Raw genomic sequence first — 23,776 nt, forward strand, 5'->3', positions numbered from 1 at the left:
GTCTTCGAACGCGCCGCGGCAGCCATGTTGGACGCGGCTAGCACAGGGGCCGGCACCAGGGGGTAATCGAAGCAGCTGTCACGATGCTGGGGTCCCTGGTCTTGAGGAGAACAGCGCCGGCACCGCGGCTCCTGCTCCAGCTGCTTAGGTCTCCATCGCTCCGGAGTCATGGAAGTGCCTCCAGCCAGAGTGTGACCACCGCGGGCCGCGGGGAGCCGCAGTGGCTGAGAGCGGCCGTCGGGGGGCGCCCTGAAGCATCGCCGGTCTTCCTCCCCCGAGAAGGGGCAGCCACCTGGGGGCGCCAGGGAGGACGCACCGAGACCCAGTGCCTCGTAGACGCAACATGGGGACGTCTTCCTAGCCCAGAAGAAACACTCCCGGGACAGGACAGCTGGAACGGGGTCCCCAACAGGGCCGGACTGAGCATGTGGGCCCTGGCCACAGCGCTGGTGGTTCATTGTTACAGCAAGAACCCGTCCAACAAGGGTGATTATCGGGGCAGTCTGGTTTCGAGGAAGACAGAGGCGGGAGGAGTGACCTGACTCCGTATCTTTGGAGGGCAGGAGTTGCTTATAGATTTAGACCAGCAGAGCTTCAGTCCTGGAGGGGACTCAGACAGACATCGTCTGGTTACTGGGGCAGGGTGGTGACCTGGAGAGCTCAGTGCCTCTGAGTTGTATAACTTTCTATTGTAAGTCAGCTCCCTTCTTTGGGCATTACTTTGTCCATCTGTACAATGGAAACATTGAATGAGACATCTAAAATTAGAGCATGGTCCTTTTATGCCCTAATATTCTGCCTGGTCCAATTCCTCTCTTAAGAGGTCTTCAGGAAACCGCCGTGTGTTCTAATGGCAACTACTAGATAGTTTAGAGAAGTTTCCCCCTGAAAGGTGGCCTAGGAAAGGCAGTAGAGACTTGGTTTCAGTACCACATTTGCCACTGCTCACCCCTTGCTCCTCTCTGGTTTCAGGTTCCCCCTTTACACAGTAAAGAATGATTTCTCAGTACTTTTACAGTGCTGTTATTTTGAATCTTGGAGCTCAGCAGTCTGAGTCTGCCCATCAGATTCCCAGAGGTTTTGTTGTCTCTGGTCTCAGGTGTGAGGTGATTTGCCAAGCCAGGCAGTTGGCAGGAGAAGAAAAACAAGGAAGTTGGATCCTTAGAGACCCAAAGCAACCATGGGGGCTGGCCTACCCCGGTTTGCATCTCACCTGGGTGCAAGGAGTTGAGCAGGGACTGGGAGAGCAGGCAGCCAGACTTCTGGCCTACATGAGTCCAACCACTCAGGTTCTCAGTAGTTCCTCTGGGGGAAAGGCTGGAAGCATGGTGTTCATAGGTTCCATGCATCCCAAGCTCTGAGACTTGGGAGCAAGAGTGGGGACTGCCTTGAACTAAGTTTGTTTAGCAGGATGTGGCCAACTGTAAAGGAGGGGTCCTGGATTGGAAGTAAGGATCTCTGGGATCTTGTTCTGGTTCTACCTTTAACTCCCATTGTGACTTTGGGCTCTTGCTTCTCATCCTCACTGGCCCTGTTTGCTCATCTGCAAAATGAAGATGTTGAAATAGAGACTCTAAGGGCTCTTCTAGCTTAGGCATGCTATAATTATATAATTTTGAGCATTTTTTGAATACCCTCTGTGAGCCCAATTTTGGGAGTTGTGGAACTCCTAACAGCACAAAGTCATTTAAGGAGACAGTGCAGGCAGTTATGCCTATGGGTCCGGTGAGTGGTCTGACAATGCATTGTTGGGGGATTGGAGGGCCAGCAGGGTCAGGAAAGTATTCCTGGAAGACTGGAGACCCCTCCCTGGTGGATGGGGAATTTGAACTTGATGAGTTCTGTAGGATGAGGCAAGAGATGAAAAGGAGAGTGACATTGTGAACTCCATGAAAGCAAGGAATGCAGCTTATCTTTTTTTTTTTTAGGTTGATACAAGTTCCTTTCCCTAATACTTTCACATTGTCCAGCATAACATTGGAATTTATTTTTTTAGGTACTCTGTAGATGTGTCTTGAGTTGGATTGTATTGCATGCAGAGGCTTCATGGATATGGGAGTCACAGGTCAGCATGGTGTGTGCAGGGGCTAGCAGGGTAGCCAGCCTGATTGGAGGACAGGGGGTCTGGATGTCAGGCAAGAGGGTTTATGGAGGGTTTGGAATTTCTCCTGTGGGCAGTGGAGAGCCATGGAAAGTGGGCAGGGAATGCCCTGCGGCTAGTATGCTTAGATGAATTGGAGGAGGTGTCCAGGGTCTTGCCTTAGAGGTTCCTGGGGACTCCAATCTGGACTTTGTCTACTTTCTAAAGTAAGTAATGACCACAACCATGATCACTTCCAACCTTCAGACTTTTCTAGCCGATGCTGTCCCCTGATTTGGAGTTACAAGCTCAGGCCCTCCGTACCGTGCAGTAGAAACTGTACCTTGTGGGAGCCAGGAGGCCCTGATTCTCAGCTCCTTTTCATTCCCCCTGTGGCCTTGCAGAACCGACTTCTTTCTGCAGAGTGAGGGAGGAGTGCATACAGTGATCTCTGAGGAAGCTTTGTTCCCCTTCCCACTGAGGGCTGCCTAAGCATCCCTGGATGTGTGCTTGGAGAACCATGGGGGAAGATAACCAGGAAAGACCTCTCCCTGGAGTCTAGGCTGGCAAGTGGGGTGAAGACACTAATGTTTGAACCACAGATCTCGTTTGCATATGCATGACAAGGTGGCTTTCTTATCCCTGCTCTACAGATAAGGAAACTGAGGCTCAGGAGGTTAGATGAGTTGGCCAGGTCATACAGCAAGTAAGTGGCAGAATTGGGGTGGGAGCCCAGGTCTGTCTGTCTCCATATCCTGCTCTTTCTACCCTACTGCAGTGTCTCCTCTCATGTTTTTCTGGGTGAGTCTCTTGGCTGGACTGAGAACTCCCTGAGGCACGGCTGGGTATGAGTCTCTGCAGTGTTCAACAATGGAGCTCAGAACCATGCTGGGCACGTAGGGCTCCGTGACTCTTTGAAAAAGTCTTGCCTCTACTATTTAGTTTTCCTGAGTCACGCAGTTTTTCTTTGTGGCCACAAGGTGGTGCCAAAAGCCTGCAGGCTGCTCAGGCCCGGCCTGGCTTAGCATTGCTTTTCTGCTAGGTGATTGCTAAGGGATTGCAACTCCTCTGCTTTGGGTCTTCCTTTGCTGAGCTTGGTACCGAGGAGTTGGCAGATTTTTCAATCATCATTTCATCTCCTTGGCATCCTTGTGAGGCTTGCCAGGGCAAGGATTATTGCATCTACTTTATAGTCACGGAAGCTGGAGTTGAGAGGGAAAGGGGCAGCCTAGGGAGTAGGGAGCAGATGGTTGGGCCTCCTGGCTCCTGGTCAAGGCTCTAAACTGAGGAGCCCACACCCCTGCCTGCTCCTCTGTGCAGGGTTGCTGACTTGTGACGTGAGATTCAAAACTAGGCTGAGAAATCGGAGTTGGGGGAGAAAGTGGGCCAAGGTAGGGGAATGGTTAATAACAATGACAGCCATGTGAAACATATTAGTCCGAGCTTTCCAGTTAATGAAGAGTGAAGGGATTCACGTATCACGCATTTGCCGTAGGTAGCACATAGTTGCTAGCATTTTGCCTGGGTCACCTGTATGATAAGAGTTACGTGTTTGGGCTCTATAATGGATGTGGAAGACAGGTTAACAGCGGCTACCACATAAGCAGGAGATGATTAGCTTTCTCTTTATATACCTTGGAATCATTTCCCTCGTTAAAGCCCATGTTTCTTTCCTTTTTTTTTTTCTTTTTGATTTATTTTTTTATTTTAGGGGGGAGGGGAAGAGAGAGAGGGAGAGAAAAACCCAGGCCAACTCCACACTTAGCGTGGAGCCCAACACGGGGCTCGATCTCAGGACCCTGAAATCAGGACTCTAGCCGAAACCAAGAGTCAGACGATTAACTGACTGTACCACCCAGGCACCCCAAAGCCCACGTTTCTGAAGTGCTTCCATTTCCATTGTTTTATTGGGCCCTCCATGCAGCTAGCTCTGAGGGTAGGTCCTGGCCAGGGATCTGACCAGTGCCCCCTTTCTTTTCAGATGCCGCCCTGATGGAAGCTGCTCGTGCCAACAATGTCCAAGAAGTCAGCAGGTGAGTGTCGATCCCCAGGACTTGCTCTCCCCGACAAGAGGGCCTGAGCTGGGTGAACCCCTTCCTCCAGTGATGACTGCTTTGGAGGAGATCCTCACACTCATCTGGGAAGTGAACCCTGTAACTTCCCTATAGTCGCAGTCACCTGGGCTCCCTTGGCCCAGGTCAACCCTTAGATTTTTTAAGTTAGGGAGTCAGCCCTGTGTTTCCCTTTTTCTTGACCCAAACATCTCTGGATCCTTCCACTCTTTTGTTCTTAGCAGGGCATGGTTTAGAGTCCCCTCCACATCCTGTGCGTTCTTTATTGAATCTTCCAATTTGTTCTTATATGTTCGTGGAACTGGCGATGTGTTATTGTTTGTTACCTGGACGGGGTACAGATGGGCACCCATGGAGAGGTTTGGGGATTTGGGAAGGAGCTGGAAGAAGCCTTTCTGCCAGGTCTTCTGGGGCTAAAAAGGTTTTCCTTTTTTTAAATTAAATTAAATTAATTTATTTGACAGGGAGAGAGAGAGAGAAAGAGTACACAAGCAGGGGGAGCAGCAGAGGGAGAGGGAGAAGCAGGCTCCCTGCTGAGCAGGGAGCCCGATGTGGGGCTCGACCCCAGGATCATGACCCGAGCCGAAGGCAGACGCTTAACCGACTAAGCCACCCAGGTGCCCCTGGAAAGGTCTTCCTGAAGGGCTGGGGTGCACATGTTGGGCTCCTGCTCAGGGGCTGACTGCATTCTTCCAGCCTGCCTGGCTCAGTTGGGCCCCTTAGGACCACTGGCAGGTTGGATCTGAGGTTTGTTCTTGCGCAGTGACAGGACTCAGGTCTGGGCAGTCTGTGTCCAGGATAAATGCTCAGACCAGGGCCGACACAAGGCTTCAGTATGGGGCAGTTGGTTAGGGGTAGAGGTTTTATTCTTGGTGAAACTAGTGACCTGCACTGGGCCTCATCTTGGCCTTTTTTGGCCCTTTGTATAAAGTGAGGTGGCCATAGGCTACCCCCCTTCCCTGCTGCCATGTCACCATTTTAGACAGGGAGTCCTGTGTTTTGGGTGGCTGCCCCTGCATCCAGGGCCACGCTCTTGGTGCTCCTCCTGAACATATAACGAAGTGTTGAAAGGCAGCTGCAGCCCCCACCAAGACTTACTGCTTTGATTCCCTTTCATTTTATCTGCAGCATTATTATTGATTCTCAAGGGTGCTTTTGAGTATTAATGTTCAAGGCTTAGTTTTTAATAAACCACTTTTGGAAGTATGGGCTGGGAGTTGTTTCGTAGCCAAATAAATATGATGGAGCAATAGTTTAATAAACATGCGATGATGCATCTTAAAAACCAAGCACAGATGTCAGCTCGTTGTTATAAGAGCCATTCATAACTGCCAGCTGTGCGTGACATCTTCATTTCCCCAGAAACAGCTGAGCCTGCCTTCCTTCTGCTGCAGTAGGAGGGAGTGAGGGGGCAAAACTGGCTGTGCCCCCTCCTCTCAGGCCTTTGCTGACCCTCAGATCGCCTGTCAGTGATTGGTCAGCCCTCCTCCTGAGGACCGCCAGGCTGCTGCTTTCCTCTGGCAGCCCAGTTTAGGTGGTGTATTTGCAAAGCAGCAATGCTGTGAATCCACTTTTCCAGCACCCAGGGGAGGCTGTTTACCCTATTCCATTAAGCCCCTGAGTGTTGATTATTTTAGCTCTTTCAAATACACGTTTTTCTACTAGCAATTAATTCTTGTCAAAAGAATGCAGAAAGTGATTGAATTTCTGGTGTGTGTGATGCAGAACATCCCTTCTTGCCTGTGTGGGTAGCATTTGTAAGGGCCTTTCGTGTGTGTCTCCAGTCTCTAGCTGCTTTTCTCCTGCCTCCAGTTGTCTCATCTCTTTTGGTCATGATGACTCAGAGTCTCCTTTCACCCCTTGTAAGGGAGTCAGATGAGCAAGGCACAGAGCCTGACTTTCAGCACGGCAGTCTTACCCCTCCTCTTCTTACCTCCTGTGTCCCCCTACGCCTCTGAAGCAGAGAGTAGGGAACAATCTGAGCAAAGGCAGGTGACAGGAGGTGCTGGCTGGCTGCTGCGCCCAGTGTCACGTTGGTGCTGCTGAGGTGGTGCTTGAGCCGCGCTGCAAGTTATGGGGAAAGAGGGCAGGTGGTTTGAGAGAAGCCAGTGTGCATGGCTTCGAATTCCCGTGGTAGGGAGTCTTGAATTCTTATCCTAGAAGCAGTGGGGAGACGTGGAAGGTTTTTGAGCGGGGAATGACCCAATTAGGATCATTCGGAAGAGTGAAGAATAAACAAGTGGGGAGAGGCTGTTTCAATAAGACAAATTCGGGGTGATAAAGGCCTCCTCCTCACCCAAAAGAGTTCCTGCTTGTGAATGAGTGGGTAGGCCTCTGCTGGAGGGCACTGGAGATGGAGGGTGACCCAGGCTCTGGTCTCAAGGAAACAGACATGGAACATATCAATTACAGTTTTTGCTGCTAACAGAGCTAGGCCTAGAGGTGGAAGTGGGGAGAGCCTGACCATTCTTGCTAGAAGAACAGTTCTTTTGAATTCCTACAGTGGGTCTTTATTCAGCTTTTCTGTGCTCTAGACTCTGCATAGATGCTTCATGCTGCTCTTAGGTTCTTCGGTGTATTCTGTTTTTAGCTCCACCCAACAGACCTGCCTATAGCAGGATAGAGTCCCATTCTCAATTTTTAAAAACTACTTAAACATTTTATACGTGGTTAGGTCACCAAGTATATGATCAGTATGGTCTACGATATCAGTATTTGGAATAAAACTCATCTGGTGGATAATACTGTCCTTTACCATTCTTTCCTCATTGCTGTCTCTGAGGATGTGTGCTCCGTGTGTCTCTGCCTTGATGTCCCCCAACCTTCCTTAGCCCTAGAGCCTTGGGAAAGCTCTGGATAGTGAAGGGCAGCAGCCTGAGGTTCTTCTCAGAGGGGAAGTCCTCCTCTTTAAGGACACTCTGGAATCTGAAGTTTCTAGGTCCTGGGTATGAGCCTTCTACACAGACCACCCCTCTATATTCAGTGCTCATTATCCTCTGCTTAAATTCTTCCAGACTCAGCTCAAGTGCTACAGCCCTTATGAAGCCTTCATTGACTCCTTCCACCTGGCTGTGATCTCCCCTTCCTTTGCCCCGCATCTCCCTTCTGGTCTAGGAGGGTTTGAAAGTCATCTGAAAAGGGCCATGCTGGCCTGCAGCAGGAGAATGATCCTTTTCTAGAAGAGAAGCTGGAGGTTGGGTGAGAGAACTAGGGCTGTCAGGACTAGGGAGGCGCTCAGTCCATGAACAGGAAAAGCGGCAAGGTTCACTGCTGCCCAAATTAGGAATCCTTATAGACAGCCTTATGAGACAATCAAGCCAACAGCTCTGGACAGTCACTCTGATGTGGGGGCACTGTTGTCCTGCTTTATGTGGTGCTTGCTAACTGTGTGTGTTGTGAGCCCACCTGGCTAGAGGGGCAGGGCAGGATCTGCCACTCGCCACATTCTGTTCTTGATATTAAGAAGGTTGTGAGGTAGACTTCACCTTAAACCACTGGATTGTGTGCCTCCCCAAGGCAGGGACAGGTGTGTTTCCCCACATCTCATACTCTATTCCCCAGCACAACAGAACTTGGGGAAAGTTGCTTTTTACTGACTTTTCAGCACACTTGAAGCAGGCAGTCCAGAGTCTTATTTCCATACTTCCATTGGCTGTATTAGAGGAAGGCTGGGTCCCTTCCTCTTCCCTTCCTTCTCTCCTCTTTTCTCCCTGTGTGGCAACCATTTCCCTCCTCCTCCCCCAAGGCACTTAAACCTTGTTAGTGTGTTTAGGTCTGACTCCTCAGGAGTGGAAGTCCTGTCCTGGGGCCCCTGTCCCACCTGTCAGCATCATGAGCATCTGGCCCTACTCCAGGGCTCAGCCCATGCCCAAGTCTGGCTCCTGGATGCAGGAACCACTCACCCGAAACCTAGGGCATAGGGCAGACTGAAGGCACATCTGTCCAGGCTTGGGCTGAGCCATGTGAGGAGCTGTCAGGGCTCGGAGAAGTGAGGCCGCCTATTCTTCTGATGGAGATCACATTTCCTTCAGAACAAACTTGAGTGAAAGACAACACCCCTACTCATTTCCCTTCTCCCAGCAGGGAGTTGGGCCTCTCTGCTGAGTGCATAACTCCGTTCTTCAGCCCAAACGTTCTGTAATGGAGGAACCCTGGTGATATCAATCTTGAACCTCAGATTGCCTGCCCCTTCCAAGATTTATTTGGTCATTGGACAAAATTTACAGAGCACCTGTCATGCTGCATCCTGTGCTTGGCACAGGGTACATCTGACCAGGCATGATTCCTGCCCTTAATGCAGGAGACTGGGGAAGACTGTGGGACCAGAGAAAGCATCCTAGAGGAAATGGCTTTAAATATTAGTAGGACTTAGGAAACAGGAGAAGGAGAAGGCATTCCAGGCAAAGGGGGCCGCATGAGTGGCAGCACTGAGGCAAGAAACAGCCTAGGGTATGTATGGTATGGAGGGGGAATTATATATTGTTTGGTGTTGCTTGATCACAGTTTGAGGTCAGGAGGAACTGGAGAGAGGGAGGGACCTGGCCATGGAGGGCCTTGTCCATTTGTCCCTCAGTCATTCATCTGTCCAGCCTGTCTTCTGTGCCTAGCCCTGAGCTGAATTCGTGTTGGTGGCAACACCATGAAGAAGGAGAAGCAATCCCTGTCCTGGAGCTGCTCACTAACTCCCTTCCTAAGGGAGGATGGGGCACGTGAGTCAAAACTGAGAACCAGCAAAACTAAGGCACATGTTATATGTTGCCTGACTTCTATGAGCTTAGATATCATGGAGATAATACCTATAACCCATAAAGTTGAGTATTTATTAATGACAGAAATAATACTTCATTTGACCAAGGTCTGTGAGTGCTTATTAGGAGCTAGGCATTGGGCTGAATGCTGGAAATGCAGTGGTGAACAAGATTGACACAGTCCTGCCCTCTTGGTACTTACAGTCTAATTGGGAGCCAGTGACTAATTATGCAGACAAAACTTTGTAGTTCAAAATGAAGTGTAGCTTGTCTTTCCAACAAATGGTGCTGGGACAACTGGATATCCACGTCTAAATAATGCCGTTGGAGCCCTACCTCACTCATACACCAAAATTATCTCAAAATGCAATATAGACCTAAATTAAGAGCTAAAATTGTAAAACTCTTGAAGCAGGAGTAAATCTTTGTGATCTTGGGTTAGGCAAAGCCATCTTAGATATAGCATCAGAAGCACAAGAAAACAGGGAAAAAGATAAATTGGACTTCATCAAAACTGAAAACTTTATGTTCAAAGGACACCTTCAAGAAAGTGAAAAAGACTCTCCCACAGAGTGGGAGAACATATTTGCAAATCATATATCTGATGAGAGATTTGTACCCAGAATAATATATAAAGAACTCTTCAACTGATCAATAAAAAGATAACTGAATTTAAAAATGGACAAGGAATCTGAATAGATATTTGTCTAAGGAAGGTATTCAAATAAGCATACATGATACTCAGTATGCACGTAAAGATGCTTAACATCAGTAGTCAGTGGGGAAATGCTAAAACCACGGAGAGATACCACTTCACACCTATCAGGATGGTTGTAAGCAGAAAGATAATAGCAAGCGTTTGTCGGATGTGGAGAAATTGGAACCCTCACATATTGCTGATGGGGATGTGAAATGGTGGAACTACTTTGGAAAAGGGTTGGCATTTCCTCAGTATGTTAAACATAGAGTTACCTATGACCCAGGTACATAACCCAGAGAAAAGAAGACATGAACATGAATGTTCATAGCATTGTTTTTTTTTTTTTTTTAAAGATTTTATTTATTTATTCGACAGAGATAGAGACAACCAGCGAGAGAGGGAACACAAGCAGGGGGAGTGGGAGAGGAAGAAGCAGGCTCATAGCGGAGGAGCCTGATGTGGGGCTCGATCCCAGATCGCCGGGATCACGCCCTGAGCCGAAGGCAGACGCTTAACCGCTGTGCCACCCAGGCGCCCCATAGCATTGTTATTCTTAATACCCCAAAGAGGAAGACAACCCCAAAGTTCATAAGTGGTTGAATGGATAAATAAAAATATGATACAGCTACAGAACAGAAGATTATTCATCAGTACAAAGGAATGAAGTATTGCTATTTGTTACAACATCGGTGAACCTTGAAAGCATTATGCATACTGAAAGAAGTCAGACAAAAAACCACATATCATATGATTCAATTTATATAAAGTATCCAGAATAGACAAATCCATAGAGACAGAAAATAGATTAGTCAGTTATTGCCAAGGACTGGAGAGGTTGGTGTTGGGAGGGAATAGGGCGTGACTGCTAATGGGCCCAGAGTTTCTTTTGGGAATGATGAAACTGTTCTGGAGTTAGTAGTCAAGATTGTACAACTCTGAATATACTAAAAACGAGAGTTGTACACTTTTAATGGGTGGATTATATGGTATGTTAATTATATCTTCAAACTTGTTTAAAAAGGGAAGTACAAGGCACTTGGGAATCTAACCTTGGATCTAGGAGGGGTGGAGGAGAGGGTACGTATCAGTAGGGGAAAGCGTTGGAGTACATAAGAGTGAAGTGAGCTCTGAAGGATGAAGAGAAAGGTGAAATTACATTCAGCTGGAGGGAACAGTAGGCGGAAGGCCCTAAGTCAAGAACAGATGTGAAGAAATCAAGCAACTGAGAGAAGGTCAATCTGACCAGACTCTAGAGAGCAAGGGCACAGTGACACGAGCTGAAGCTGGAGAGTTAAGCAAGGACCAGACTGCACTGGGTCTGTAGGCCATGGTGGTGATTTTTATTTTTCCTAAGATCGCTGAGCAACCACTGAAGAATTTTAAGCCTGTGTGCTCGTGCACACGCTTGTGTGTGTGTGTGTGTGTGTGTGTGTGTGTGTGAGAGAGAGAGAGAGAGAGAGAGAGAGAGACCTGGTGACATACATGATCTAGATCTGTAATTGTAGAAAAATCTGTCTAGTTTCTCCATGGAGAATAGATTGATAGAGAGCCATGGTGGATGCAGGGAGACTGTTTGAAAGCGATTGGAATAGTCTAGAAGAGAGGTTGATGGCAGGTGATGTCTTGGACTAAGATGTCAGCAGAGATGGAGGAAGTAAGCTAGACAGGGCTTGGTGGTGGTTAGAGCAGTATGGGTGCCTGATACGTTGTACATACTAATAAATGAATGTTGAATGAATGAACAGAATTGGATATCACTGATTAGGGAGAAGAAGGTGTTAAGAATGGATTTCAGCTGTGTAGATGCTATTCACTGAGATGAAAGTGCTAGAGGCGAACTGGGTTGGGGGAAAAGATTATGAACTCAGTTTTAAACATGCTAAATTTAACATGCTAGTGAGATACTCAAGTGAAGATGTCAACTAGGCAGTTGAATGTATGCGTCATTCTGACTATTGCTGCTGTATATACCATGTTGCCTCTCAAAAAAGAATCTCAATGAGCACTAGAGATTGTTGGGTTGTTTTTATTTTTATTTTTATTTTTTAAAGATTTTATTTATTTAGTCAACAGAGATAGAGACAGCCAGCGAGAGAAGGAACACAGTAGGGGGAGTGGGAGATGAAGAAGCAGGCTCATAGCGGAGGAGCCTGACGTGGGGCTCGATCCCAGAACGCCGGGATCACGCCCTGAGCTGAAGGCAGACGCTTAACCGCTGTGCCACCCAGGCGCCCCTGTTGGGTTGTTTTTAAGATTGATTGATTGATTTGACAGAGAGAGAGAGCATGCAGAAGCAGATAGGGTCAGGCAGAGGGAGCAGCAGGCAGGAGACGCAGGCTTCCTGTGGAGCAGGGAACCCGATGCAGGACTCCATCCCAGGACCCTGGGATCATGACCTGAGCGGAAGGCAGATGCTTAACTGACTGAGCCACCCCGGCTCCCCTAGAGATTGTTTTGTTATCTTGTTTTGATTTCTGGTTTCATGGTTTTACAAAATCAAGGAATTAATACCATCTCAGATCTGTTTACTAGATGCCTTTGGAAAAAAGTCTGATTCGGTTTATAGTTCAGGAAAGAAGAAAGCGTTAGATTTTGTTGAGAGTTAAACACATTTGTTCTGGTTTTACGTTGATTGCTTGGTTTGGTTCTTGTCCCTGGATGCCCCAGCTTGGGGCTTGAGGCACTTGCTGTCCCTATGCTAGAACTAAGGTGTCCAGAATGTGCTCAGCTACAGCATAGGTAAATGTTCTGCACATTGATCCAGGGATTTTATCTAATTAACAAAAACCCTGGCTGGTAAATACATTTGGCTGTCTCAGGTCCTCAGAGAGGCTGTCTGTTTATTGATTGTTATATCATTTTGGCTGGATGGGAAGATATTAATGATGGCATTAGAGCAACCAAACATCCAGCTCTCTTAACCAGTAAATATTTAAATGTCCTTGTGGTTTACAGTAGATTGAAACAAAAGTTTTATTCTAGACCAAAGGTCAAGGCCTAACTGGCATCACTCTTCTAATTTGATGCTTGTTGTGAGAGTTCCTTAAGATCATCACACTGGATTTTGAATGCTAGGGCGTAACACCCACGGGCTTTTTGAATACTGGGATGTTGGAAGGCGGTATAATGTTACAGAAAGAATGCAAGATTTTTAGAATGAGCAGATCTGGGTTCCACTTCGGACTGGCTCTGGGACCCTTAATAAGTCATAGAACTTCCCTCTTTGAGTCTTAGTTTCCAAATCATGTTAATGGTGGTCCCCCTGAGAACTTTGAGATACAGTTCCCAGTGTTTAGCTCTGCTAACACTTCCCAGTGTTTAGTCCCTTTGGAAAGGTCCAGATCACACGCTGAAACACCAGGCAAGCAGTTCTGCAGAGGTGTGTGATTGGGTCTCTGCTTTCTTGCTCCCCGGTGATGGAAGGTAATTGGGGAAGACTAGATTGGCAGCTTTTTCTGAACTTCATAGGTTGGTGAGTTGTGGAAGCAGCCAGTCAACGGCACAGAAGCCCAGCAGAGTCAGGTGGTTGGCCAAGTGCAGAAGCAGAGAACAGCTGAGGCTATGGGGGTGGCTTGTAGGGAGGAAGGATGTCCCTGAAAGGGAGCCCAGCCCTGGGATGGAGCCTCTAGTGTTGGCCCTACTGCTTCTTGGCTGTGTGGCCTATGAAACTGTGAGTTTTATAGATGGCCGACCATTGCTGCTGTTCGTCATTGTTCATGTAGATAGTTAACAAGTACTTACTGAATATTGTGTAAATGTTTTGTAAGTGGTAAAGAGTTAGGCAAATATTAATAGTTATTTACAGTTTTAATAAGCCTATAAACAGAGAACTGACCTCTCTTAAAAAAATAATATAAAAATAGAGAATTACCTCTTTTATTCATTCAACGAATAGTGTCTACTATGTGCTGGCACTTTGCTAGGCCCTGATGGATTGGTGGTAAGCCAAAAATACTTACAGGCATCACCTCACAGAGCTTAAGGTCTACTCAGATGTTGATTGTGCAAATGTAAAATTATAGAAAGAAAGAAAGAAAGAAAGAAAGAAAGAAAGAAAGAAAGAAAGAAAGAAAGAAAGAAAAAGAAATTACAGCTGTGACAGATGCTGCAAGGGAGGGTACAGAGAATCCTAGAGCCTCTAGTGGATTTCTTCTGGTCAGGGAAAGCTTCCCAGAGGAAGTTTGGGCTCTGGTGAGGAGTTAACCTAGTGAAGGGCCGAAGAGCTTTCCTGGCAGAAGGAAGTTTTATTTACAAAGATCCAGTGGAAGGAGGAATGATGACAAGTGTGTGAAGGACTGAAAAGGGTAGGGGCCTGCAACACGGGTGTGTGTGTGTGTGTGTGTGTGTGTGCACGCGCACGCGCGTGCTAGAATAAACATTAGCAGCCATAGTGAGGAGCTTTGTCTTTATTCTAACAGCATTGGTAACTGATTTGGTGGTGGTGGTGGGGTTGTTGGGTTGATGTGATCAACAACCTTTCTGATGGCTGAGAAACATCAGGAACCAGCTGAGTGTTACCAGCTTGTGTGTGCCAGGATCTTCTGCGGCACTGATCCAGCCACTGAGGCAGGGTAGGTCACAAAGCTGCAGTCCCCCAGGGTCCCACAGCAGGGACGGCTGTCAGGCGCTGTCTCCCCAGCGCTGTTGCTGTGGCCCAAGTGCTGCTACTTGAAAATCCCAGCTCAGTCATGACCATAACACAAATCCTATCAGCATGGCTAGAACCAGTTGGATTTTTTCCCAAGGAATTTTCCTGGAAACTGAGGGAGAGAAATCCAAGAATACTGAAAGTAGTCAAGCTAAATGTGTCACTGGGCTTATGATACTCACTGTAGCTTCTTGCCTCACCGTTCCTGCTCTGTCCCTGTGCTGTTTGAAAGCTTTCTCAGAAAATCTCACTTTTTTTTTGAATCTCACTTTTGAACTTTGAGGTTTTTTTACATCCTAGTTTCTTCCCTCTCCTCCCTTCTGAGCGGGAGTCCCAGGTCCAGACTCCTCCTGAAGCAACAAGTGGTTCTTCCCTCTGACTCAGTCAGTGGGTCTGTTAGAGGCTCTCATATCATTGGCAGGAATCCCCGTGTTAAGGACTTTGGAGTCTGAGAAAGCAAGGTTTGATTCCCAGCTGTGCGTCTGAGAAAGCAAGTGTTGAATTCCAGCTGTGCCATTTGTCATCTCTGTGACCTTGGGAAAGTTTGCCTGACCTCTTCTAGTCTTAGATTCTTCCTCTGCGAAGTGAGATGATGATTGACTACCTCACACCTTTGCTGTGAGTTGTAAATGAGAAAATTAAATGAGTGAAACTGCTCAGTGCTATATGCTTAGCGCATACTGAATGCTCTGTATATAGTAAGTTTTGTTACTGCGTGTTGTTAATTACACTGCCCTATCGCTAGAAAAATAAGTTAAGGTAATGGATGGAATTTTCTGAATATTCAGTTGTTACCCCGTACATGTTTCTTATGCTTTTAGTGTGAGCATTCAGAGACCTCTGAGACTGATGAACCCAAGGTAAATGAATAGTAAGTGGGGCAAAAACACACACAGGCTGTCATGCTTAGTTTTACTCCTCTTTTTAGAGCTTACATATATTCAGAATTTTATTTACTTTTTATAGGATACTACTTTTTAATGGCATAATTTTTCATGCATATAATTTTTATATATACTGGTACATGTACTATAAAATATTATAAAATAATACCTTAATGACATTGTTAAATATTACTGATAGTGGCTGATGTTTATTGAATACCTTTTTTGAGGTAGGTATTATGTGAGGCTTTTTTTTTTTTTTTTAAAGATTTTATTTATTTATTTGACAGAGATGGAGACAGCCAGCAAGAGAGGGAACACAAGCAGGGGGAGTGGGAGAGGAAGAAGCAGGCTCATAGCAGAGGAGCCTGATGTGGGGCTCGATCCCACAACGCCGGGATCACGCCCTGAGCCGAAGGGAGACGCTTAACCGCTGTGCCACCCAGGCGCCCCTATGTGAGGCTTTAATCACTAAATTCTCACAACTGTGCAAGTAATAATAGCCCCATTTCACAGACGGTGAAACAGAAATGCAGAATACTTGAGTAATTTGCCCAAAGTCGCCCACTTGGAAGTGGCATACCACTTCATTTTACAGATGAAGAGGCCTGAGGCAGAGAGAGGCTTGCTGGGGTCACAGTTTCCTCAGCACTCTTCCACGCTCCCTTTTCCTGTTCAGGAAGTGTTTTCCAGCTAGAGGGAGAACCACTTCTGTCTGCCTTTTTGGGAATCTACAAGGTTCCTGAAGAACCTTCTGTCCTTCCCTCTGCTCTTCACTGGCACCCCCCCTCCCCCTGCCCTGCACAGCCACCGGTCAAGCCTGGCCTTCCCATCCATCCCAAGAACCCCATTCTAGTCAGACTTGGCTTCTCACTGTCCCAAACATGCAGCTTTCTCCTTCTACCTGGAAGCATTTGCAGTGCTTTCAGTTCCACCTCCATCCTTCTATCTAGGTGGATGTTGTTTGCCCACCTGAAGCTCTTCCTCTTCCAGAAGGCTCTCCCTCACTGGTAATAATAGCTGTCATTTATTAAATATCCATTCTGCGTGAAGCAGAGTACTAGATACGGTATGTGTATTGTCTTCCTTTCTTGCTCTAGTATTGCGGAACAGATTGTGTTATATCCATTTTCCAGATGAGAAAACTTGAGGCTTAGATTTCCTGCTTATTACCTCACAGCTAGTAAATAGTGGAGCTATGATTTAAGCTGAGACCCAAAGCTATGATTTATGCTTTTCTCACTCCAGTTCACTACTTGTTCTAGCCCGCAGTGAGCTTTCATATCACATTCCCACGGCCTTAAAGTCTCTGCTGTACAGTATCACGTTGGGTTTTCGCCTCCGTGTCTCTCATGCCCGTGTCTCCTCACCCAGGCTGTGCTGTCCCCGCAAGGTGGATGGCACTTCCTTCTGCCTCTACCCTACCTAGTCACACAAGGCTGGCTGGGCACTCAGAAGGCACACGGTACAGATAGAGTCCAGCTGGTTGATTGATGGGTCGAATGAAACCGTGTTTATTCTCCAGAGGCTGCCCAGCAGGAGGGTACAGCAGCTGGGCAGACTGGCTGGGCTCGGGGCCCTCCATTCATGTGGATGGGAGGCCCAGGAAGGCTGCCTAAGACTCCTCTCTGAGGCTGAGCGAGGCTTCCATCTCAATGCCCTTTTGTTTGGGGGGGATAGCACCCAGGCCTCCCATGAAGTCTGTGTGTTTGACCAGCTTTTACAGATGGATAGTGAGCAGGGGCTGGATGTAAAGCACGAACAATTGGGGGAGGCTTCTGAATTCCCCGGGGTTCAGAGTCCAGCAGGCAGGGCAGGATCCTTTCCAGGGCAGGTGACACTTAGTTACGGCACCTGCACGGTAGACAGGACCCAAGGCACTTTGGTCTCTGGACTCACTGCCTCTTCAGTCGCCAAGTCCCTATTCAGGTTTTCTTTTTTTCCCCCTCAAAGAGGTTTTTGCTGGGCAGCATCCAGCCCTCAGTGGAGCTTCTCTAGGTCTGAGGCCCTCTCTGCGTCCTGAAGGATAAGCAGACTCTGATTGAACATGCATTCATTCATTCTTTTATTCTTTTATTTTTCTGAGATATAATTCACATACCACAAAATTCACCCTTTTAAAGAGTACAGTGGTTTTTGGTGTATTTATAAAATTATGTGATGATCACCATTATCTCATTCTAGAACATTTTCATCAGTCTCTCACCCCGAGAAAGACCCTAGTCCCATTAGCAGTCACTCCCTGTTCTCCCTTCCCCCCCAGACCCTGGAAACTACTAATCTACTTTCTGTCTCTATGGATTTGCCTATCTGGACATTTCATATAAATGGAATCAGATGGTGTGGTCTTTTGTGGCTGGCTTCTTTCACTTAGCATTATGTGTTCTTGATTCATCCATGTGGTAGCATGTATTAGTACTTCGTTCCTTTTTATGGCTGAATAATATTCCATGTATAGATATATCACATTTTATTTATCCTTTCATCAGTTGATGGGCGTTTATATTTTTACTTTTTGGCTAATGTGAATAATTTTGCTCTGAACATTCATGAACAAGTTTTTATGTGAATGTATGTTTTCATGTCTATTGGGTAGATTTGTAGGAATGGAACTGCTGGATCATATGGTAACTCTATGTTTAACATTTTGAGGAGCTGCCAGACTGTTTTCCAAAGTGGCTGCACCATTTTACATTCTTACCAGCAATGAATAAGGGTTCTGATTTCTCTAGTCTTTGCCAATACTTCTTGTTACCTGTCTTTTTTATTACAGCCATCCTAGTATGTGTGAGGTGATATCTCATTGTAGTTTTGATTTGCATTTCCCTGATGGCTAATGGTCCATCCATTGAGCATCTTTTCATGTACTTGCCATTTGTGTATCTTCTTTGGCGTTTATTTATTGTTTTTTTTTTTTGGCATTTATTCTTAAGGTCCATTATTATAAGCATTATGCCCCATTTGGCATTGAGGAGGAGTATAAACATGTATCATGATGACCTTTGCCTTTCAAGAACTTGCAGTCTGGTAAGAGAATTGTAATTAGTATATAAGAAAAGTTAAGGCTTCCTAGACAAGGTGGTGTTTAATCTGGGCCTGGAGTTGGGTAGTAGTTGGATACAGGGAGCTTAGTACAAAGACTTTCTGGACATTTGGAGTAATGTAAGCAAAGGCACTTTGTAATTAGAAAAACATTTTATCTTGTGATGAATTCTGAAGCGGTATGTGTAAAAGCACTGGCCCAGCACTTGACACGTGGTGGGCTGTCATTATGCGCTAGCTTCCTCTGCAGCTGCCCCTTTTAGCCCCTGTTCTGTCCTCTAGGACTACACAGCTTCCTTTTCCTGTTCCAGACCTTTAAATATTAGGAGATGGAACTCCAAGCTGAATAAGCCTCGGTTCGCTAAACTGTGCTTTCAGGTCTTCTCCCCATCCTAGTCATGACCACAATTGTGAGGAGCAGGACAGTCATCCCCTTTGTTACAGATTTTATGCTTCTATTAATATGGCTTGAATTTGCACCTAGCTGTTTTGGCAGCTGCATGATACTCCTAGATTCTGTTAAGTTTGCAGTCAGCCCAGCCTGCTGAGAACCAGGACTTCCTGTACTTCTTTAACCTTTTGATTGGATTCGTTTGCCAAGTTTGTTTTAACCTGAAGGCAAGACCACTTTAAAGCATCATACTGCCATGTAAGTATGAAAGTTGTGGAGCTAGTGTGGAGACTACTGTGAAGAAGAAGGGATGGATTGGGCCTATCTCATTTTGAGTCTAGGAGAAGAGGGTCTCTTCCGGGGAGAAGGTTCTAGAAAGCAGAACTAATCAAAGAGTATCTCCATCCCTCAGATCCTTCCCTTCCACTTAAGGCTTTTCCTTCATTTTTTGTCAGTTGATTAGTTCCATCGGATTCCTGTAGTGTGCTGGCCCCAGGCTAAATGTGGGAAAGAAGGGAAAAAACGGGATGTGTGCCCTGGAAGGCAGTGTGTGTGATTCAGCAGGGAGAGCATGGGTCCCAGTCCCAAGCTGCCACTTACTGGCCAGTCGTCTTAGGCAAGTCCTTAACTAGTCACAAGATCAGATGGGATCATAAATGGCAGGTGCCGATAGGTAGTAGGCTGCTCAAGAAGTGTGAGTCCTTTTGACTCCACCATTCAAGAGCTCTCTACCACACAAAGAGCCAAGTATGCCGTGTGCTCGCTGACTCTATACAAAGAGCTCTCAGAGCACCGTGATACTTAAAGCGCTTATTAGTGTGCTTGTCCGATTTCCCCAACCCCAGTTCAGACTGGGAGCTCCTTGTGGGCAAGGTCCATGTCTGTTTCATCTCTGTACCCTTAGTGCCCAGCACAAGCCCGGCTTGAAGATGCTACTTAAGTTTTGTTGCTGGAATGAACCCGATGTTTGTCCCCAGCTATCTAGGGGGCCAGGTATTTTGAATGGCTTTGCACAGTCCAGTCTTTACCGAAAAGCTCGTGGGGTTCTGGACCTTGGCAGTGGTGGCTCAAGTGCCAACCCTATTTGAGAAGTTTGAGCCATTTCTGTGTCTCTCTGCCGTACCACATGTGACAAGCTTTCTGGCAACCCGGCCAGCTGCCCAGCTGCCCTCCCTAGCAGCCTAGAGTCCTGCTGTGGTGCCAGTAGGTGGCGCCCATGGCCCTTCCCCGCACTTAAGCTGCCTAGACAGGGCTTTCCTTGTCACCAAGTTACCAGGGCAGCTGCTGACTGGGACATAGCATATAGCCCTGGGCAGTGGTACCCAGATGAGGGTGCCCTGGGCCACCCCCTCCCCTTTCTAGCCTTGTATTGTTGCTTTTCATGTTTTATCGCACACACTGCTTGGGGAAAGAGAGGTGTTTCCTCAGGAGGATCCTGGGAGGTCATTAGGGGAATCAGTGTTTCTGCCTGTCCTTTCTGGCACAGCTCATGCCTCTGCCTCCAGGAAGCTGTTCCTTTGGTTTTGTTGCTCTGACCTGCACTCAAATGGTACATTCTCCAGGGTCCTCGCTTATATTTTAGCTGTTTGCCAGGTATGGAGCTGAACAGTAAGTGCCTTGAAGGCAGGGACACTGAAACTCATCCTGCTCAGAGTCCCGCAATAACCATGGTGTCATGAAAAGTTTGTGGAATGAGTGGGTGAATAATAGGAAATGGGTTCCTCAAAAAATCGTTATCCAAACTGAAGGACATTCTACAAACAAACTAGCCTTACTCTGCAAAAGTGTTAGAATTATGAAAATCAAGGAAAGGCTGAGCAACTATTTCATTCTAGGTGAAAGGAAACTGAAGACATAGGCAATGCCTGATTCTAATATCGATCCTGGCTTATATCTGGTTTACGGGGGAAATTGCTATAAAGGATAATATTGGGGTAGTTGACAAAATTTGATTATTAGATAAAAATATTTTATCAATGTTAAGTGTCCCAAATTTGATCATTGTTGGTTAGTGGTTATGTAAGAGAATAGCCTCATACTAGGAAATATGTGCTGAAGTATTTGGGAGTAAAAGGGCATAATGTCTGAAACTAACTCTCACATGGTCCAGGAAAAATAGAGAAAAGGAGTGGTTAAACACAGGAGGCAAAATGTAATGAGAATCTGAGCGAAGGACAGATCTGAGGTTTTTTGTGCTATTTTTGTAACTGCTCTGGAAGCTTGAAATCATTTCAAAATGAAGTTTAAAAAAATAATCTCTGCACTTTAATGTGTGTCAAGTTCCTGCTAGAAACTGTGAGAAATGGGACAAAGAATGGTCACCCGGCACTGGACTTCATGCTGTTTAATCCAGCACTGTTCAGTGAGGGCCTGATATCGCTCCTCCTCTGTATGCGTTTGAACAAATAGAACATTTGCGGTAATGACAACTGACATTTGCAAAACGTAAGTGCTTTGCATACGTTATTTCTTTTGGTCAAGCTCAGCACCCTTGTTAGATAGGTCTGGCAGGCTGATAAGGTAAGGTGACTGAAGTTCAGAGAGGTTAACATAACCTGCCACAGTCACACAGCCTGGAAGGGACAGATATAAGCTCATATCCAAATTAGTCTAGTCAAAAGCTGATGCTTTGTGAACCTCCATGTTTGCATGTATAAAAGGAAGTATTGGACTGATAGATCTCTGCAGATCGTTCTTTACATCTAGAAATCTAAAACCTTATATGGTAGGAAATAACTAGTTATGAAGCTTGCAGGCTGCATAAATGCCTCTCTCCTCCCTCACTGCTCGCCTGCTTCCCTTTGGAGTAGTTTGGGTATTTGCAGTGTTAGAGTGGGCCATCTTCCTGGTAGGGAGAGCATCTGGAGAGCTTCCTAGAGGAAGAGTCCCAAGAGGGGCCTTGAAGGAGAAGGCTTAGTTCAAGTAGCAAATGCAAAAGATGCCGGAGAGGCCTTGTGTTTGTGGCGTTAGAGCACCAGGAGCCTGCCTGAAGTCCGCGGGCCCAAGCTGGGTTCTGACAGCAGCCTTCTTCCTTCCTTGCCCTGCCCCTCTCAGCCCAGGCTGAGTGGGTAGATAAGGCGCAGATGGAGGCTGTGTGTGGATTCTAGCCCGAGGCGCCTTGCTTCTGCTCAGCCAGCCTGGCCTGGTGCTGTTATTACTGTAAACAGGACCTTCTGCGAGGCTCCAGCCAGAGCCCTGTTGCCCAGATAGTGATCATGATTGAGTCTGCATGGCTCACTGCTTCCAGGCCTCTCATGCAGGTGGGCCCGGGCTCCCCACCCTTTAGCCCCCTCCCCAGCTGCAGCTGAGAGCCGGTTAATGCGAAGGATCCGGAAATCAGTTGGAACAATGCACGACTGAAGTTCAGTGGCCGCTTTGTATTGATTGGTCATAAAGAAAGAGGAAGAAAAATCAAGTGGTACCTCCCTCCCCTGAGTGGAAGAGCTGGTTAGCCAGAATAACTCAAAACAGCCCCATATCCCTGTCTGGGATTCTCTCCCTCCTACAGACAGCAGCCCAAGGAGTTGTCCTTTCTCTTGGAAGTTTTGCTAATGCCTGTGCCTGTTAGAAATCCACATCTCAAATTTTGACGTTATACATATTTAGAATCCAAAGATTTTAGGACTGGCAGGGACTTGAGAAATCATTAAATCAGTTCTGTTATTTTACCACAGAGAAAAGTGAGGCCCAGACAGGCAGATCAGGAACACACAACTAGTTACTGAGAGAGCCGTGACTAGAATCCATGGCCTCCAGCCCCAGGCCTACATCTTAAGTGTCCCCAGCCCTGAGCCTGAGAAGCTACACCCACACTCTAACATATACACAGGACCTTAAGTTCCTTGAAAAAGACAGGCCCACCAGTATAAAACAGGTAACTTTCAACACAAGACAGAGGTATTGGTGAGAGCGTGTAGGGAAGTGCTGTGGACATGCTCATTCAGCCGGTGTGTGGCCATGGTGCCAGCACACGCTAACTGGGGTGGGGCGGGACACGAGGACACTGGTAAGTGTTGATATAGATTAGCACAGGCTTCTTGGAGAAAGAAAGGGTAAGGGTTTTTTTCCCCCCTAAGAAAGTTTTGCTTAAAAAAAAGAGCAATAGTATGTGCATTGTTACAAAGAACAACAATAAAATTTAGAAGAGTACAGAAGCACTCACAGCAGGAAGGGGAAGTTTGACACTCATCGTCTTTTCCATTAACTGTTTTGTGTTTGGTCCCCAGCCTTCAGAACTCTCCTGGATCCCTGATCAGAGCAGCTTTGTTCTTCCCCTTGATTTGGTAGTCTCCTATAGAAATCTTCAGGTCTTGGTCTACGGTACCCTTATTCTACCACTGCCCTTGCCTGGGGATTTGAGACTGTTTATTTATCAATCCACAGAAGATTTTGAGCACTTGTGGTCCAAGTTCTGTGTACACCTTTCACATATCCTAGTTTACTCTGTTACTTCCTTAAAATGGGGTAGGTACTAATTGAAAAATGGTAACAGCACAGGCTCTTCCGTTTGACCAGTGCTTTATTGCGTGTCGAGTATTTTTACATATTTTGTCTCATTGTTTGTTCATGGTACCCCCCTGTGACCTATAGAGAAGGGCTGCTGGGATCCTCTCCATTTTTTAACAGGTGTGGAAACAGGCTCAGAGAGCAGGAGTTGTCATTCAGATGAGGGGACCAAGTGAAGTTCAGAGAGGCTAGGTCATTCATTGATCCATTCCTACCCACCCAGTTAGTGCTGGAGCCTGCATGTGGACCAAATCCATCGTGCTTCTTCCCCTGCCCCCCACTACTGCCTGAGATCTGTGCAAAGTCTAGGGTTCAACTCCTGACTGCTGGTGTGGCCTCCTCCCTGTCCGCTGCCCTGGACCACTCCCAATTAGTGTCACCCACTACTGCCCTGCCAAGCAGGAGACCTAGTTCATTAGGGAAGGGCCTTCCACAAGTCTGGAGGGAGCCCAGAAAGGCCTGTGGTGCCCAGCCCCCAGACACAGGCTGCTCTGCCCTGAGTGGCAACCCACATTAAGCACTCCACTCATCATCTCAGGGATGATGGAATCCTAACCTTTTCGGAGACACCATGCTCTGTCACAAGCATTGCTCTTTTTAAAAGAGATTAATTCACTTGCCGCATTTTGTCCATCGGTGAAAATCACAGGGGAGAACAGGGGTGGCTTTCTCAGGCCTCAGAGGCCCTTTCAGCCACTCTCAGCA

The 23,776-nt window shown here is 46.8% G+C and overlaps 1 protein-coding gene across 2 annotated transcripts in view; it reads left to right on the forward strand.

The window, feature by feature from the left end:
- CLPB (ClpB family mitochondrial disaggregase) overlaps positions 1-23,776 on the forward strand; it is a 141,768-nt gene continuing 117,992 nt past the window's right edge. For both annotated transcript variants that reach the window (XM_026518024.4, XM_026518026.4), the window contains exons 1-2: positions 1-486; positions 4,062-4,113. In XM_026518024.4, coding sequence (XP_026373809.3) covers positions 84-486; positions 4,062-4,113 — 455 coding nt within the window. In that variant the 5' untranslated portion in view covers positions 1-83. The remainder of the gene's footprint in view (positions 487-4,061; positions 4,114-23,776) is intronic.

The sequence above is a fragment of the Ursus arctos genome, unplaced genomic scaffold (assembly GCF_023065955.2).
Source record: "Ursus arctos isolate Adak ecotype North America unplaced genomic scaffold, UrsArc2.0 scaffold_22, whole genome shotgun sequence".
Classification (NCBI taxonomy): Eukaryota; Metazoa; Chordata; class Mammalia; order Carnivora; family Ursidae; genus Ursus; species Ursus arctos.